Source organism: Nothoprocta perdicaria, unplaced genomic scaffold (genome assembly GCF_003342845.1).
Source record: "Nothoprocta perdicaria isolate Ctin4 unplaced genomic scaffold, notPer1 scaffold_30, whole genome shotgun sequence".
Lineage (NCBI taxonomy): Eukaryota > Metazoa > Chordata > Aves > Tinamiformes > Tinamidae > Nothoprocta > Nothoprocta perdicaria.
Window position 1 is genome coordinate 2,288,553 of NW_020455533.1, and position 19,381 is coordinate 2,307,933.

General features: G+C 37.7%; 1 protein-coding gene across 1 annotated transcript; it reads left to right on the forward strand.

Moving 5' to 3' along the window:
• The first annotated feature begins 4,563 nt into the window (after positions 1 to 4,563).
• BCO1 (beta-carotene oxygenase 1) lies at positions 4,564 to 17,722 on the forward strand. The gene is made up of 11 exons (XM_026042360.1): positions 4,564 to 4,689; positions 7,400 to 7,528; positions 9,269 to 9,398; positions 10,092 to 10,239; positions 11,179 to 11,326; positions 12,339 to 12,559; positions 13,339 to 13,596; positions 14,569 to 14,671; positions 15,368 to 15,462; positions 16,285 to 16,396; positions 17,060 to 17,722. Exons 1-11 carry the CDS (start codon positions 4,626 to 4,628, stop codon positions 17,230 to 17,232), a joined length of 1,581 nt encoding a protein of 526 aa, XP_025898145.1. The 5' UTR covers positions 4,564 to 4,625; the 3' UTR covers positions 17,233 to 17,722.
• Positions 17,723 to 19,381: the final 1,659 nt, after the last annotated feature.

A 19,381-nucleotide genomic window follows, 5' to 3' on the forward strand; every position in this document is an offset into this window, starting at 1 on the left:
CAACCAGGACTCCCAGGTCCCTCTCTGTGGAGGTGCTTTCCAGCAGGTCGACCCCTAATCTGTACTGATGCCTGGGGTTATTCCTCCCCAGGTGCAGGACCCTGCACTTGTCCTTATTGAACATCATGAGGTTCCTCTCTGCCCAACTCACCAGCCTGTCCAGGTCCCTATGGAACTGCACCATGGCAGCCTAACAATGTCCTGTGCTCCAAAACATCATTGCAGCACAGCAGAATAGATCGACAAGGGTCTAGCACAGGCCAGAAAGTAACAGACTTGAAAAGTTATGAAGTGAAGAGGAAATGGGATGGAGTAAATCACAAGCCCATTTATTTTGGCTTTTGTTCATTTGCCTTGAGGAACTGAAAGAAAAGTACTCTGCAGAGGAGGATGTTACCATCCTTACGTTCCTGAAGATTACTGAATGCTACGTATAGATTTTATCAGGAAAACAAATATATCTCTATTGAATATTCATATTCAATATTGTTTCAAATTGAAAATTGCTTTACATGGGTATTGAGGTAGAAAAAATATGATTTTCAAGTATCACTTCAAGTATCACTAACTTCAGTGAAGATGGTGAAAGGCCCATTTTACTGGGGCTCCTGCAGTGTGAAGTTGCAAAGTTTAATTTATTGTTACCCAAAGAGGTCCAAAGTACTGAGTACTGAGCAGATTTTCTGGAATGGAGAAATGCCCCTAGCTACAGCTACTCCTTCCAGCTCTACAGATGGCTCTAGAAGAGACCATCTGTCCGCTGCTTTAAGAAGGTGGATCATGATCACGTTCCCTTCCTATCCGCTCTCTGATTTCTGCTTTCCTGAGCTGCTTGTCCTGATAGCGAGACCCAGCTCTTTGCTGACTCAAAGAGTTGTTTTTGTTGTTGTTACAATGTCTAATTTTCCATGTGGCAATACAGTGAACTTACCAGTGAGGCTTGCCAAGGTGCAATTGAGATGTTATCTTATTTAGGAAAACAAGAAAACAATTCTGACAGGATGGCTTATCTTTATAGGACACAATTAATTTAGACGTCGTGCCTGGGATGATGGGGTTGAGATATAGATAAGTAGGACTATGTTCAGGTGTTGCAGGGTTGGACATAACTTTTGTTTATAGAGTGTATATGGTTACATTCTATCACATACGATGCCCAGATAAGTCCCTGAGGATCTTCTCATAGGAACTGTCTTTTTGGAAATATCAAATATTGCTCAAGTCTATTCAGTTGCAGTATGTCTCATGCCTTAATACATCCTTCTTCCCCAACAAATTCCTGTGTTTCTTTGCATCCCACAGCAGAAATCTGACTATTGGAAAGGAGACAAAATTGTGCCACGTACGACCACAGCCCTGATGGAGCCTGTTATCAACAGCCAGAGTTAGCCTTGAACCCGCATAGAAAGTAGTGGAGCTTTCTGAAACATCTGCTGACACCTCATGCTTTCTTATCAGCGTGGCTGATTAAGTGGCACAGTTTAGATGTGCCGTTGCCTTAATATCTTAATAGGAGAACTATGCTAGGGATTCAAGGTAGCCTGTTTTGGTGAAACATTAACTGCTGTTACATAACGAATGGACCGAGCTGTTCCCAGCCTATATGTCCAGGTAAAAAAATGGCACGAGTCTGACCCCCCCATCCCATCATCACAACTGCACTGGTATCTGTGTAGTCACTCTGGACTTCTGTAAGTGCTAAACTGGTCTGGGGTGCAAGGCAATCCAGCTCCATTCTCTTGTTTGTTTTATTTGATATTGTTATATGTTTTTCTTCTGCTTGTTAGGAGCTTACTGGACAAGAAAACAAAAAGCAAAACTGGATTACAGATTGTTTCCATTAATAAGAACAAAGCCTATCCCTAAAACAGTGTCCTTCATCCATAGATTTTAAAGTACATTACAAAAAAAGGTCAGCTTCCCAGTCCCTGTAATAAGCAACCTGCAGTCAATGCCACCTGATGAGCAACAGGAAATAGTTCTTAGTTTTTCTTTTATGTTCTACCAAAGTTGTACAATCAGTTGAAAGGCAAGATAATGTAGAACAACATTAATTTGTCTTATGGTAAATGTTTGTAATACCGTTTTTACAGTCTCTGTAATGGAACCTAATGCTTACCTCTGTATTGTCACTCTACCCATTAGGAAACATGTTGCTGACTGTATGGCATATTAAATATTAAAACAAATAAATAATTTGAAGATGTTGCAAGCTGCGAGTAAGGTTATACAAGTCCTACGGTGAGGAAGTTTGTGTGGGTGCTGTTTGAAGGTCTAATGTTCAAATGTTTGGGCGTTTACGTGTTTGGATATTGGTGATTGGTGTTTGGATATTGGTGATGACTGGGTGAGTTCTGCCTGGTTAGGTACCCTTGGAGGTAGAGGAGCAGTTTGGTACCTGAGCATTTAAACAATGTTAATTCTAAGTTAAATCATTTTTTATTTAAATGATCAAATCAGTATTTCTGTGCACAAAGTGAAAGCGGTGAAAAAAAAAAAGTATTTTTCTTTATTACAAAAACTTAACCATATTAAAACCATGTTAAAGCCTCCAACACTTATTTTGATTTCAAACAATACTGATCAGACTAACATATTGAAACTATACAACAACTGAACAAACGATATTAATAGTTTGTATCGACAGCTGTACTTGGACAACACAAGAGAATTATTCACACATAGTGATGTTGAATGTATTTCTTCTGAAAAAAGATCATGTCAATAAAACAATATTTAACAAAAGTAAAGGTTAGAGCTCAAATGTCCTGGCACAGTGAGGTGGCAATCAGTATAATTTCAGCAAGAAATATCTTTGTATCTGCTTTAATATTGGAGTCTTAATGTGATGATAACAGCTTATGATAGTTAAAAGCACTTAGCACAGCTTAAAATCATACTGAAATAATTTGACCTTTGTGAACAAGCTTGAACTATAAGTTCAGTTTTATAATAGACAGGCTGAGATTAAAGTAAATTAAATAAGTACTTTATTTCAATATAGAGATAAGGAATAATATTGTTATCTTTCTGCTCCATAAGGCTTCTTGTATAGATAGGCCAAAAGTAGAAGGGTAAACCATGGCAATTACATTATTGTTATATTGTTGTAATAAAAGCTTAATTTAATAAGCAGCTAGAGCTGTGCAAAATACATATTTACATAAACAGAAAGTAAACATGATTACAATTTTACAATAAAGGAACAGGATTCTTAAAGCTACCCTCCTTGGGAGATTTCATTGTCCAGCCAAAGTGGAATGGATCTGTTCTGAACAATAGAATGGCTGCTGGTGATGAGAAGTTTTAGGCTTTGAGAGTTTTTTTTAGGAAAAAAAAGTTCTCGACACTGCTTTTTCTTTATTAATACTAGAGACTCGAGCAAAACCTGCATGTTTTCTTTATTATCTGCTTTCTTGTTTTTGTTATCTCCTGCTTCTGTCAGTGCTTTCCAAATAGAAAAACACATCCTGTTTTGAAGATCTCCCAAGGTGAAGCCAAGCAGACAATTAAACAGACAGTGGGTAAGGAAGAAAGAAGCAATATATACGTGTAGCAAGTGAGTCACAGCAGTCATGTGTAACATAAATTGTGTTTTAAATAAAATAAACATGTCTGTGTCAGTGATCTTTAAGAAGTCATGTTAAAACATTTGGAGAACAACAGTGGTTTAGCTAAAAAAATGAGATTTTAGGGTAGCCTCACATGAAATTGCATAATATATAACTGCAAAGAATCTTTTTATCCTTCATGTTCAATGGAGCCTATGATTTGCTCTGCAATCACATGCTTTATATTGAAATAATTCTTCTCCTAGAGGATTTAAAAATTAACAACACTGAACTCAGTTAAGTACCTTATCTTGAAACAAAAGCGGTCAAGTTAAAAATCCCCCTTACTTTCAGTGATCCCTGCCATGCATCCACAGAGAGCCCAGAGAGCCCATAACGAGCTTCTCTGTGCATTCAGGTCACCTGTGGGAGAAAACGTTGTAGTGTTCTCATGTGAAAAGCTGTTTAACTCAGAATGTGCCACTCTATACCAGCTTGTCTGTAAAGAAATAAAGCACATGTGACAGTTCAGTGATGGTATTTTGATAATCTGTGGAAAAATCCAATTTAAATTTATAAAGGATAGAAAAGAAAGGAGGAGATCCTGCCCCGAAATGTTTGTCACTCCCAAAAGCCAAGTTCAGAGCAACAAGTAGAGATTTCTTTTCCTTTTCTCTCCCTATCTGCCAAATGGGGAAAGCACCCCTAAATAATATATAAAACTTATCTGAAATGCTGAATGTGAGGTTTCAAATTCATTCATCCTGACTCCTTGGGTGCGCGTGACTGCTTGAAATAGGCTTATTTTGAGCAAAATTGGGTTACATTTTTCTTACTCTTCCTTTGAAAGGGTTAATTTTGAGGAGCGAGTGCAAGAATTGTAGCATATGTGTTAGGGATTAAAGATCGGCTATTAAAAATCGTCAATCTATAAGCCAGCAGCCACTCGCCAGCAGTGCACTTTGACCTTGTCCTTATATGTAACAGGAAAGAGCTGTTCTTAGCCCAGACAGGAGGGGACCACTGCGGCAGCAGGGACAGCTGGCAGCTCATGTAAGTTTAATTGCATGAGCAATGGAGGCAATATTTGGTAGAAATAAAGAAGAACATCCAGAGCCCATAAAAGCTGAGGTGCAAGGTAAGTGAACAAAAATCTGCTCTAATACTTCTGAGTACTTTGGTGCTTTGAAATGTGTCAATACTGAAATACTTTTCACCCGAGACAACCCCGAGAAGGGAAGTTGAGAAAGTGAAAACCAAGCAAACTTTGTTTGATCTTATTTGTGCCTCAAAGTGTGGGATTTTTTTCTCACTTTATGGGAATTTCTGTGTACTTTTCCATAAAGTCTGTTTGAAAAGGATTCACTGAATCTGCTGGCGAGGGATGAAGTCTAGGGATTTAATCTGGTGACACCTCCCCTCCATTCTCTGTCCCCGGTTTCAGTTTCTCCTCGCTGTAACCCTTCTCTGCCTCTCACTGTTTGCTCTTCCAGCTGAGCACCCTGTTCCTTGCTTCCTCGGAAGGACTGGCAAAACTGAAAATCTTTAGCAATAATAAATCCTACCAAAAAAGCAGTAACTGCTGCCCCGGTGTCCTGTTAAAATGACAGATCCAAAGGTAATCCCATAAAAAAGGCAGAATATCCTCCATGGAGATAAGAGTTGGAGACCTGAAAGATGATTACAACTTGTGTGGCTGTTATTGTTCAGTTCAGTGGCTGACTTGGAAAAGATTTTTTTTCAATCTGACAAAATGCTTAAAAAAAAAAACACTTTGAAACTATCATTATTTAATTTGAACAAACTATATTAATAGTTTATATATATAGCTGTACTTGGACGTGGGTGTTTTTATGCCTTTCAAAATACTTCAGTTCCGGCGGAATCTTGCTGTTATAACATTAGGAATTATTTTCAGTCAAAACCATTTATCATATACAGTCTGTACAGAAGAATGGCTTATTTCAGCAAAGGCTCCATATTTCAGAAATTAAAATAAATTTTATAAGGAACTTTTTCATTTCTAATGATGATTCAGTATTTACCAATTTTGTAAACTAAAGAGAAGCTTGACTTCTTTAAATATTTAAATATTGACTTCTATAAATATTTATTTAGCTGCCTCGGGGCTCCACCAGTATTTTGGATGTTTTGTTATTCAATATGTACACTGTAAATATGACCCCATACTACTAACGTCAGTCATAATTTAACCCTCGGTTTCCAAAACCTCGTACATCCATGTGCTTGTATGAGACAGCTCCTTTGCTATGATAGCTAATAATCTACTAAATATTTAGAGAATTTTCTGTGACTTTTGTGACCTCACACAGCATAGAAAGTATCATTATTGTTACTTTATATAAAAATCGAAGGGAAAAGAATACTAGGTCCAGATTTTAAAGCTATTTAGGTGTTTAGGATGCTGATTGGTACTCAGTGTGATATACAGAGTTCTTAAGTCCTTAATTGCCACTGAGATTAATGTTTGTCTGAAAGTCTTATTGCATGCCTCTCTTCACCATGCTTTTTATCCTGTTTATTTATTTATTTATTGCAAAAAAAAAATAATTAGATTACACCAGAAGTTTCAGAAGCTGCACCAAGTCTCCTGTGCTCCGAGGGACTTTCTTCTCTGTTTCTCTCTCCCTATAAATTGTTTTATTGGCCTGTCCTGGAACTTCTTGACCATCTTTATTCTGATGCACAGAAATAATTGCCATTCAATTTTTAGCCTGAGATCCTGCAAGATGTTGTTTCAGCTGTAGAAATTCTGCTTTTCTTGCCTGCTGTGCCCATAAGAAGGGAACAGTTTGATTGCTTTCCAAGCCTGCCTGTGTACAAGACCTCAAACGCAGCTGAGCTATTGCAATTTTGCTGAGTGATAGGAAAGAATGGTTGCAACAAGACCACGTGCAGTTAGCCCAAACTCAGCAATAACTCAGACATAGAGGTTTGCTGGGACGTGACCAGAAGTTCGTGTTTATTGCACAGATTTACAGTCATAAATAGCATTGGTAGGAGCACAAAAGACTGTACTCACTGCATTGCAGGTACCTGTAGTGTTAGAGAAATAGCAGAGACAAGAGCGTCCTATTTGCAAATAACAGAATATGCTAGAAAAGTGACAAGAAGTGAAACATATTTTAAAGCATATAAACATGTTTTAAGTTTATTAAAATTTGTTCAATGTTTGATTTTTCTCAGCTTTGCAAGCCCAGTGATATTCCTTGCATTTTGTTATAGTGTGTGTCAAATGGTACCTTCATTTATGCCTTGGAGGAATTTGATGAGGAACATTTTATATTCAAAACTTGACAGGACTTTTTTTCAATATATCCATCCTTTATTTCTGTTTGAAACACCAGCAGTAAGATTAGTGTCACAAAAGCGTTGCCACAATGACACGATATTATGCCGTGTAATTTAATTAATGAAATTGTTCCTGGAATTTTTTTACTGTGAAGTTTCAATTGATATATTGAAGGCCAATACAAGTCATATTCTCTATAAAATATATTCATTTCTGGTAAGCTGCAGCTTTTCCTGGTACGAGTAAAAGGGCTTAAATGGATTACTTTAAAATCTGAATTCAGGAAAGAAAGGTCCAGCTCTATTTGCTTCTTGATATTTGGCAAATTACATTCCAGAAATCCTGTATTTTTTGTGCAGAATGTTACTAGTGCCATGTTTTTGAGCAGGTCTTAATTTAGTTAGCCGAAACCCCAGTATGCTCTTAAAAATCTTGACTTACACCCATAGTGGGTCTGCCTATATGGAGCCTGTGCCCTTTGGAAAATTGTGCTACCGCCTGCTCCTAACCTACATGAATGTATAATTGCTTATAGGTGAGTGGCCTACTTGGCTGCAAGGGATACTCCTCCGAAATGGCCCAGGGATGCACACGATAGGGGACACTAAGTATAACCACTGGTTTGATGGCTTGGCTCTGCTGCACAGCTTTACATTTAAGAATGGTAAGTGGTTGCACATAATGTTTAAAAAATCTTTAGTAATCCAAGTCTTAGTGTCTTATGTTGCTAATTCTGATTTTACTGTCATTAAAATGTTTCCAGGTCAAAAAAATAGGACATGTAGCTTTACTTGGCTGATTGGTCTGCCACAATTGCCAGTCCAGACAGGCGAGCGTTTCCCTGTGACTTCTTTCTGAGTGGGAAGGACTGTGCAGATTCTGGAGCTGCTTTAATTTGCTTTAGATATCCAGTCACTGCAAGTGACTATTGAAGAAGAGCAGCTACTGGATATCTTGGACATATCCCTGTCTTCCAACTACAGCTTTTCTCACCTATGATAAAAGGAGATGGGCAAGAAAGTGCCATCCACGATGGCTCAGGGTGCCAGACCGTGATGCGAGAGCAATCCCTTCTGAAACATTTTCTTGTTCTAAGACCAGCTTCAGGTCATGCAAGCAAGTATTGCAAGCAAAACCACAGCTCCCTGCCCAAGTGGGGGTAGGATTTGCTGCTCCAGCAGTGCACTGTGTCCAACAGCTAATTCCTGCCTCTCGTCTGCACAGTGAGGTGCGTGAGAGGGTGACTTGCTTTGAGGAAAGTGTCTCTAAACATCCTCTCACACAGTGCTCTCACTCGCAACGGGAGCACCTCTCCAGTGCTGTTATCCGTGAAAGGATAATATAATGTTGTCCTTTTCCTTGGAGTGCCAAAGTTCAGTACCGTCTGAATTGCAGAATAGCCTTCAACAGCTCTGAGCAGTCACAGCCTTTGCCTTGCATGCAGGGCAGGAAAACCTCTGTTGTTTCAAACTACATCAGCCCAAAGGCCCGTAATATACAGAGGTTTTTCTGCTGTGATTGAACAGCCTAGTTTCAGGGAACACTAGCATTCCTCTTTTGGGATTTGGATGTAGCTCTAGCAACTGCCAGAGAGAACCCAGGCCACTGTGTCGCTTCACAAATCAAACCTCACTTAGTTATTCCTAACACCCTCACAAGCAGTACACACTCATGGAGGGAAAATAGACATCTCCTCTATCTAAAACAACATAGTTTTCTGTAAATTTCTTGCAACTCTTTTACAGTGTGAGGCAGGATGTTTTACATTGTGATTCCTCTTACAAAAGTATATACACGGTGTATATACACGGTGTATACAGGAACTGTGTTTTACCCCTGCCACCCTCCATTACTAGAGATTATCTTTTAGTCTCCATTTGTTTGGTAGGAGGCATTTAAGGAAGCTGCAGGAAGTATTTGCCTAACCAGCTCAATGTCATTTAAAAATAACCTCTAAAGAGATGACCAACCATTTTGTTTTCCAAGCTGTCAGTACTTCCCTAAACCCAAAGGAGCTCAGTCACTTCAAATGCAGAAGTCCAGAAGTGAGTTAACACAGACTAACTGGCAAACAATTGTTATTCTTATAAACAACAGACCAAATTTTGCCAGTACTCGATATTTACCATTGCCTGCACATAGATGCCTAATTAATAATTTTAGTATAGATTGTTTTTGTTTACTGGAAGATTCCTTTCGTATCACCACCTCCACAGGATTATTAAAATTGGTTGGGAATCAGGGAGGTTGGACAATCTGAAGTATTGGCTTTTCAGCTGCCACAACTACAGTTCCAGCTTCCAGAGCTGAAGGGGCCTTACGAAACAGGGATGCAGGGGCACAGCAGCAACTGTGCTGAAGATCTTGGAGTGAGATGTGACTGAACCTCTTTGGTCTCTGTCAGGTGAAGTTTACTACAGGAGCAAATATCTCCGAAGTGATGCATACAGTTGCAATGTGGAAGCAAACAGAATCGTGGTGTCTGAATTTGGAACTATGGCATATCCAGATCCATGCAAAAACATATTTGCCAAGTAAGCAATACTTCTTCCAACAAGATTCTGCTATCTAATTTTCTCTCCAACACAGATATCTTTCTGCTTGCTCTTTGCACATATTTCCAAGTATTAAATCTGTATTGTAAACTTTCAGTTGCCCAATATTGACAAGAACAGGAGATATCTATCTCTCTGAACCTCAGACAGCACCAAGCATTCTAAAAGTTATTCTAAGACAAATATTTTTATTTCATTTTATCAATATTTTTATTCCTTATTGCAAGTATTTTTTTAAAATAATTTTGGAAAGGCAGATGTTTTCCTATTTAAGTGTTTCACAAAATTTTATAAACATGAAACTTTCAAAAGCAAGAAATATAAAGAAAAGAACAAAAAGATGAAAAGATGAGCGTATAGTTAACCCATCCTCATTAAATATCTCACTGCTGTCAGCAGGGCTGAATGTGGCTTTCATTTGTGCGTGGAAAAGCAGTCCCATGCATGTCCTCAATCCTAGCTCGAGCTAAGGGTGGTCAAGTCCAGCACCTCCATCCGAGCCCTTTGCACAGGGGAGTGTATGAGGGACAAGAACAGGGCACATGGGGCATTAACGAACCCAGCACAGCCCACCCTGCCCACGGCGGCTCCTGCTCTGCACAGGGTGCAAGTGGTAAAACTTCTGCTTTGTCCAAGGACTAATAAACCAATATGAAATTTGCCTTTGTACAGGGCTTTCTGTTACTTATCTCACACCATTCCTGAGTTCACAGACAACTGCCTGATCAACATTATGAAAACGGGGGATGATTTTTATGCTACCAGTGAGACCAACTTCATTAGGAAAATTAATCCACAGACTCTGGAGACACTAGAGAAGGTATAAATGACTGTCATGGTTCCTTATCTGCTAATGAATGCAATTTCAGACTGACTCATAAGCCTTCTTTAACAGGACACAAAATCAGAAGGATTCTTCTACTATTTCGTTAGTGACTTTTTGAAATAATAGTAAAAGAGAGATAGTAGAGATAATAGATCGTTTAAGGACTTATGAGTTCCAAAGTACTTTACAGTGTTCAAAATATAAATCCCGGGCAGGTGAGGGAAAAGCTGGGCTTTGGGCTCTTTCGTTTGTACATAATCTCACAGCGTTGCAGGCATAATGCCATATTTCATGCTTATGACGGACATCTGATTATTTAGGATTATTCCCATTTTTATGCTCCAGTAGTTATCTCTATAACAAACCAAGTGATTTACATAATTAACCATAAATTGAGTAGGTCAATTATATCACTACTTTTCAAGTACCTTATGCAAGGTATTACTTAATTTTAAAAAGTGCATCTTGGCATATTAAAATATGCATTGAGGGTTTTTATTTTTTTCTAGTAAGAATTACAATTTGAATAAAATTTCCAAGTTTTAAAGAGAATAGAAATCTTTTTTTTTTTTTTTTTTTTCCCCTAGAAAATTGCTAGACTCGCAGCCCTACTGAATAAATTGCATTTGGGATGAAATGAGCATTTGCAGAGTAACCTCTTTACTCTTTTACAGTTCTTCTATTGTGACAGAGCTGCAAGGGAGAGATAAAGCTAATTAATTCCATAGCTTGTTATTACCTTAAACTAGGAATTGATCTGAGAACCTGCCTAATCATTTTACTTAAATGTTTAAACTTCAAGCCTTTTCTTTTATTTGGGTACCAAGTGATGGCTGACAAGTGCTAAAAAGTTAGCGGACTGCATATGGTAGTTGCGGGGTTCAATATTCTTACTTAAATATCTCCAGTATCTCCTGTTGTGTCGTGTGCCAGGTTGACTATAACAAATACGTAGCTGTAAATGTGGCAACTTCTCACCCGCACTATGACAGTGCTGGAAATGTTCTCAACATGGGGACTTCCATAGTTGATAAAGGGAAGACAAAATACATTCTATTTAAGATTCCTTCATCTGTACCAGGTAAGATACAGCTTTTATCACTATTTCTTAGAAACTTGTTAGCAATTTCTTTTCTCTTGAGATTAAGTGGCCACGGTACAATTCTCCTAAAAAGCTATTGGGTTTGTTTTCTTGCTGTTAACTTAGTGTGAACTTAATGAACTTAACTCATTACCTTGTCTGGGCATTTGCTATTAGAGAGGTTCCTACTAAGTACTGCGTAAGCAGGGTATTTCATTAGGAAGGACTTTGCTTTTAGAAGATTTTGTCTCCATTTGTAGCTTTCCACCTTGTTTTGTGATGTGTGGATGGAGGATTAACAGAAACAATTTCATCTATCAGGCAGTGTCTTGCAATTCGAGGTTGTAAATTTTATTTTTCCTTTATGAATGAAAATGCTTTTAAAATGCTGATATTGAAATTATAGGGAAACATAATATCTAACGACACCTGATTGTAGAGTTCACTGCTCACTAACCTGGCTTGTGCTAGGCCTTGCTGGGACACTGTCTTTCTTTTTCCACAGCAAATCACTTGCTCCTTTCCCCACAGCACAGTCCTATCACTTTCTTTGTTTAATGCTACTAATGTGCTGCCTGTCCTCTTGCCTGAGTGATCAAGAGGCAGTCCATAGCTGAAAGAGAAATTCCCCATTAAACCTTTCTGTCTGAGGCAGAAAGAAAATCAGTGAAGATCAAACAGGAAATAATTTCACAGCCACAGGGGCAGCTGAGCCCTCTTGCAAGGTTGCCAGTTCAGCTGAACAATCTTCTCCTTTCTGCTGGGCCCTCTGAAGACAGTAGTCAACAAAATCAAATACGGAGGCATGGGGTATATCTCCATGAGAGTGGCTTTGTGGTCTTACTGCGTGGCTTCGTTCAGACACCAACTCCCCTGCTAGTTCTGCAGGAGGGAAAAAGACATGTTCTTAATGGGAAAATGTAAAACATTGTGAGGAATGTCCTCCATATGCAGGAGTAATCCAAACATATACTTGGAACTGAATATAAATATTTTTATTATTTATGTTTAGAAAAAGAAAAGAAGAAATCTTGCTTTAAACACCTGGAAGTGGTGTGCTCCGTTCCTTCTCGCTCGCTTCTCCATCCAAGTTACTACCACAGCTTCGGAATCACGGAAAATTATATTATCTTCATAGAGCAGCCGTTCAGACTAGATATTGTCAAAATGGCAACTGCTTATATCCGAGGGGTGAACTGGGCTTCCTGCCTGGCCTACCATAAGGAAGAAAAGGTATTTATTCTAATATTGAGCAAGAGAGTCAGCCAGGCCAATAACTGCTTCCACGCTCTTCTCCCTTTCATGTGGTTCATTAATTTCAGTAATCTCTTTTTTGCTTTAATCACTGACTGTCATGATGTACGTTTTTTAGAAGCTGTATGTTTTTGAATAGTATCTCTATATCCAGAAATTTCAGAAATAAATATCTGATTCTGAAGTACTTCAGAAAGATGATACTATTTGACATTATTTGACCTGAACAGAAGATAGTGTGGATGAGATCTGCTCTAGATACACTGTAGAAGAGGTAGAAGAGCTAGCGTGATGAAAATCTCTGGATCCAACAAAAGGATGGTCTTTTGCTGTGGAAACTGTGGCAGGAAACTGTTTTCTGTATTTCAGCGTTCAATGGCCATCAATACGCGGGGTATGTTGGGTGGAAGGTGCCAGGAGAGAGCCTGGCAAAGACTAGACTGGGCAAAATGATGCCATCTAAAAAGAGGCTGGGAATTTTTCAGGTTTTACAAGTTTTTCAGGTTTTACAGTCCCCAGACTAGCCCGAACACAAGAAAGTGCAGAAGTGCTTTAAACCCATTTTACTCTTGCATTTGATTTTTGGTTTTACGTTAGTATCACTTGTCTCCTGGCAGCAAATCCTGAATTCTTAACAAGCTTCTGTTGAAACGATGCATTAGATCATAGATGGCTTAAAGTGCAATAAAAGTTCTAATAAATGATTATTTGCTGTTTTCTGAATGATTTTAACTAATAAATTGTTTGCTGTCTTTCAGACTTGGTTTCACTTCATAGACAAGAAGACTAAAAAAGAAATACCCACCAAGATTTATACTGATGCTATGGTGCTTTTTCACCATGTTAATGCTTATGAAGAAGATGGCCACATTGTTTTTGATATTATTGCCTATACAGACAATAGTCTGTATGATATGTTCTACTTAAAAAACTTAAATAAAGACTTTGAAGAAAACATCAAGCTGACCTCTGTGCCAACCTGCAAGCGATTCGTTGTTCCACTGCAGTATGACAAGGTAGGAAGAAAATGGCTTTTCTGTCTGCTCTTTTATCATAATTTAAAATACATTAATGTGAGTAGTGGGTGAATTATTAGTTGACAACCCTTGTGTGCAAATTCCTGATTCTTTAAAAACAATGTGTTCATGAAGCATGTAGGAGTTTTGTTTGCTTTGTGTGAGAAATGGCAATGAGAAGTTGGACACAGAGCTACGTGGGTCTAGCTTTTGATATCTCCCATGATAAGGACAGGGCTATTTAGCATACATCCTTCTCTTTTCAGTGGGCGTATTTGTAAAATGTTATTAAATATGAGCAGATATATCAACTTGGATGCTGATTGGCAAGGCATGCATGGGGTTGAATAACTACTCCCTTCCAGTTTACTGGAAATCTATAATGTGCTCACACTCCCTACTGTTGCAGTAGTTTTATAAAAATTAGAAGATTTCATTTAAGCGTGAGATTTACCAGCAAGAGGAAAGATCTTATCTTTAAATGTAATTTAAAACATCGCTTAACATCATTGTTTCCAGGGAAATTTTCACACTGCCCAGCAACCTCGGCAAGTTTCTGCCTGATGCACTTGGAATGGGTACATAACACCTTCTCTTACAATGAATCTTGCCTACTAGTGCTCAGAAAGTACTATTCAAGCTATGAATGTAGCTTTTGTTCACATTAAATATTAGTGTTTCCTCATGTTATAATATAAAATAGCATCACTTAATTACATATGCTACCTACCTCATATTATGTTTACTTAGAATATTACTAGAGTGAAATACAAGCAAAGTAAAAATAGGAATGCCTAACATTTCTTTTTGCACTTGATCTATAGCAGGTGCAAAAACGTAACGTCTGATGTCTTTTAATAAACATTTCATATCTGACTCACACAAAAAATGTATAAATATAAAACCTCACGAAAAATCTGATTTGGAAGCATATTCTTAGAAACACAGTTTTCAGCATATATCTTTTTTCAGGATGCAGAAGTGGGTTCTAATTTAGTCACACTTCCATCTACTGCAACTGCTGTAAAGGAAAAAGACGGCAGCATCTATTGCCAACCTGAAATATTGTGTGAAGGTAAGACATTCAGTAAACAAATGCCAAATATTTTTTCTTCCATGTAGGTGCTTTCTAATACTGTCTAATAGCTGTAGGTGTATGTAAGATCTTTATAAAACTAAAAAAAAAAAAACCCCAAACTTCTAAATAATGTGTTTTGCATAGATATCGATGTTTTTCTCCTCTTCGTTACTTCCCTCCATTGGGTGACTCCAAGGATATAAGACTCTGGATCTGCACAGTGGTTCAGAAACAATTCACAGGCAGGATTCTGGAATCAAGGTTGTAAACTGCGGCATAAAAGGATTATTGCTACTGAGATTGATAATGGGACAGCAGTTCCAGAAACATATATATTTAAAAAGATTAAAATGTCATCTTAACCCTGCAAGTTGTTGATATCTCTCTATTATTACCAATGACCTGAAGAGCTAAGAGTAGGACAAATTGCGAAGGATCACTGGTAAAAAAAAAATATTTCAGAGCTTTGTAGGTCTTGGTCATCTTGAATGAATGAAATCCAAGGAATGCATCTCTCAGATATTTATCAAAGGTGAAATTGTTGAAATTTCTGAAGTTTTGTTTTATATTGGCATAGGGTATCAAGTTTGATCTTATAACTATTAATGTAGCTTGCAAATCTACCTATGAAGAGTAACTTCATTTAATCTTCTTTCTCTTGTGTTTCTAAGTCTTGAGTTTTATTTTACCCAGGGATAGAGCTGCCTCGCATCAACTATGATTATAATGCCAAGAAGTACAGATATGTCTTTGCAACAGGAGTCCAGTGGTCTCCAGTTCCTACAAAGGTATATTTAAAATTTATAAAGCCAGGAATTGTATTTATAGCACACAAATGTGTTTGTACACAAAGCACAAACAGATTAAGATGCAAAGTATCATTAATTGAAGGTCAGAGTGTTGTAGAGACAAATTCACTCTTTATAATTATTCTTCCATCAGAAGTGACTATAAGGCAGAGCAATTTGAGTTCGCTGTTGGTTCTTGTATATAATTATCACGACTGATTATGAAATAAAGCTGGATTTCTGCATGATGCAAGAAAATTTATTGCAGCATATCTGAAAGTAGCTCAAGCAAATCTGCAGGTTTGTGATTTCCAGCACAGATAATCCCTGCTTGACTTAAATATAATCAAAATTGGTATTCAAAGTTTTTGTTTCACACCAGTTGATCTTTTATGAATGCAAGAATAGCAATAACCATGTATAATGACAATGGCTATCAGGTAAATGGCTGTTGTCTTGATTAGAGGAGAGTATTCTAATTCTTCCATGGGTTGAAATTGAATACTTACATTTTTGTATGAAAACGTTCTTCAGATTAAAGTGCAAAGGGGAAAAGAATAAAACTGTGTCTGGATGGGTAGAGAGAAGACTGTAACAGAATCTGACTGAAAATGTCTTGTCTCCCGCCAAAAAAAGTGGTTTGGCCCATTAATGAGGTCAAAATCTATACTCCACCCCTTTGGTTAATACCAGTATCCGTGTGGAATTCCTGACCCAATCCTTTTGTCTCCTAGCACTGGTCCCCCATGTGAACACCCACTCCTGTTGTATCTTTGGAGTAGAGCACTAACTGGCTCACTGACTTAATTCTTTTTCATTTAGATTGTAAAATTTAATGTGCAGACAAAGGAAACGCTCCACTGGAGAGAAGACCATTGCTGGCCATCTGAGCCCATTTTTGTTCCCAAACCCGATGCAAAAGAAGAAGATGATGGTAAAGAAAAATGACAACATTCCAGAAGTTGTCTACATTTGGCTACATTTAATGTTACATTATATCTTAAGAGCTTTGTTGTTTTCAATTACAACAAAAAAGTCCATTCAGTGATTGATGTTTCAACAGAAAGATTAAAATTAGCATGAACCATTTACTCCTGCAGCCGAAAGGCAATGCAGGAGTAGACCAAAATCAACCATAAACAATAAACCCAACACTGCTCAGGACACTCCAGAGAGTCACTTGAGGCTCGTATTTATGAAGAGCTCAGAGCAGCTGGGGCTCTAGGAAGGCAGATCAGAACATGAAGCAGCACTGCAAGCATCCCATTCGTCTCCATCCAGGTCTGTTCCAGGGCAACTCCCTGCAATAGCTGGAGGGATCTGCCCCAGACTTCACTGCTCAGTTGCCCTGCAAGATTGCCAGGGACACAACTCAGGATTTGGTTGCTTCTTTCCTTCTTAATAAATAGCAGACAGACCAGGAAAGGGCATAGAAAAGAACCACTCATTAGTTCTTTTGAACTCAGTTAGGCTTCATTTAGTAGCACTTTGAGTTTGTATCCTAAACTTAGAAAGTGAGATTTTTTTCCAGGTATTGTTATCTTTTCTGCTTGATTTACCTTGTATATCCTTCTAATTCTTCATTTATATGACACAGGTGTTGTTTTGACCTGTATTGTGATGACTGATCCAAACAAAGCACCTTTCCTACTTGCCTTGGATGCTAAAACATTCAAAGAATTGGGCCGAGCCACAGTAAATGTAGAACTGCACCTGGACCTGCATGGAATCTTTATACCGGAGAAAGATGTGAAGACTGAACCTGAGTAAAATGCTATTTAGCTGACATAGACTGAGACCACTTTTTTACTGAATGTGAAGTTATGTCCCTCTCACCATTCAGGACAACCTTATCTACTGACAAGAAATTACTCTATATGATCTCTTAGGAACTATATATAATATCTTATAAGAGATAGCAATACTGTCTATTACAAGTAGTGATATGCACAATTGGTACATAACTATTACAAAAGAATCATCTGTATTAAAAAAAATCTAATGTATCCAATTTGTGGCACAGGGAACAAATTATTGCATTTATAATAGGATACATGGCATGAGTCATGTTGTCTACGGCTCATATAATTTTTTTTTGGATTGTTTCAAGACTACAGATCCTAATGAAGGTTCTCCCCTGACAGAAAACCTCAAAGAAAACTATCTGCTATGATACTATGGCAATGCATTTTGTTGGTGCTTGATTTCTTAAACTCCGCTATAACCAAAGTTAAGTATTATATTGAGGTGCTATATCAATTTACAGCTTAAAAAAATCTTCTTTGCTAATAGTTTTATGGTATATGTATATTTTTCCTTTTTATGATGACAAAAATAAATAACTTGAAATATGGCTTTATGTAGCATTCAGTTACACGTTAGCAGTATTCAATCCTAATGTTATAAACAGTTTATATTTAAATCAGTTTTATTTTCCTATTTCAGATACTTTTACTGCTGAAGAAAACTAGCTATACATCTACCCATGCAGGGTGTTCATTTGATCTGTATGTATCACATCACAAAATTTGGATATCTTTAATTCTCCAGTATATCCATCATCCCAGCATCTCTGGTACTCACTCTCTTTGACAGGCAGGAGAAAGAATGAAATCATTGTCATTTACTGGCTCCCCATGAGATGAGACCCTGGCCTCTACTGACTTCACAATTGAGTAAGATAATTATGGCAGAGCAGAGATTGCACCAGCATCTCCCACAGTTCTTGCTCTGTGACAACTGTACTTCCTTTCTCTGCCTGTATCTTTATAGTTTGTAAGTATAAAGAATATACAGAATACTTTAATGTAGGAAGTTTCTGAACATAGAAGCTAGAGTTTAAGTATGCAGCTTTGGGCATTCATATATTTGTGTATTCCATAAACTGGAAATAAACCCTGCAACAAGATGTGTCTGCTGAAATAGTCATCTTTGATGTTTTCAAGGCCTATTGCCACTACTATTAAAGATAGCTTTATCATCTAAAAATTAAATTTCTGTTTAGTATAATATGGAAGCAGGGCTAACATGGAAGGATGATTTCTGACATTGGGAAAGTAGCACTTAACACTTAAAGAACATCAGCTGTGGGGCTGTTTTTTTTATGATCTACAAAAGTTTATATTTTTAAAGCTGCTGTGAACATTTCTGGAATTATATGGCACTCATAAATCAAATGTCTGGCCATTGTTACAGACATCCTTTTAAGAGTTCATCTACAATTTCATCTGTAGAATTCATTGTTTTATTTTTTTGGATGATAATGAGTTTGGATACAGGAGATACTTGGCTTCTGAGGACTGAATTCACACTGGGCAGAAACTACATAATATGGGAACATCCATCATAAAAATAAGTCAGATTTGTTATCTAATATCTAAGGAAGCAAATATATATTATGTTCATTTAGAAAGAATACAAAAAATAAACCATAAGAGCTTGTTTGATGCATGATGTTGATACAACATTGAGGTGTGATAGCAGTTGCAATAGTAGCCTGATGGAACATTTAAGGTGAAGATGGTAACAGGCACTATCATTCCCAGGCTGGCAGTTCCCAAGGGGAATGCCTCCTGGTTTTGCTGAATGGCTTCAAGGCCTGTGGTTTTTTTCTGTTTTAGCAACATGACAGATGGTAGCGAGTCTGTCATCTGTTGTGATTCCCTAACTGTGGACAAAATCTTGAGGGACAGTAGAGCTTCAGTCTTTTGCACCAATTACAGTCATAAATTTGCACCATAAACCATTGGAGTTATTGTAATGGCACAGAAAAGAATCTGGACACAGTGACTGCAAATAAAAATAGTATGTGCCTTGCACAAATATAAAACAAAACAGGAAATTGTTGAGCAAAAGAATCAGGCCGTAGCTGCACGTACATATAATTACCTCAGAGATGTTACAAATGGCCCTGTAGTTG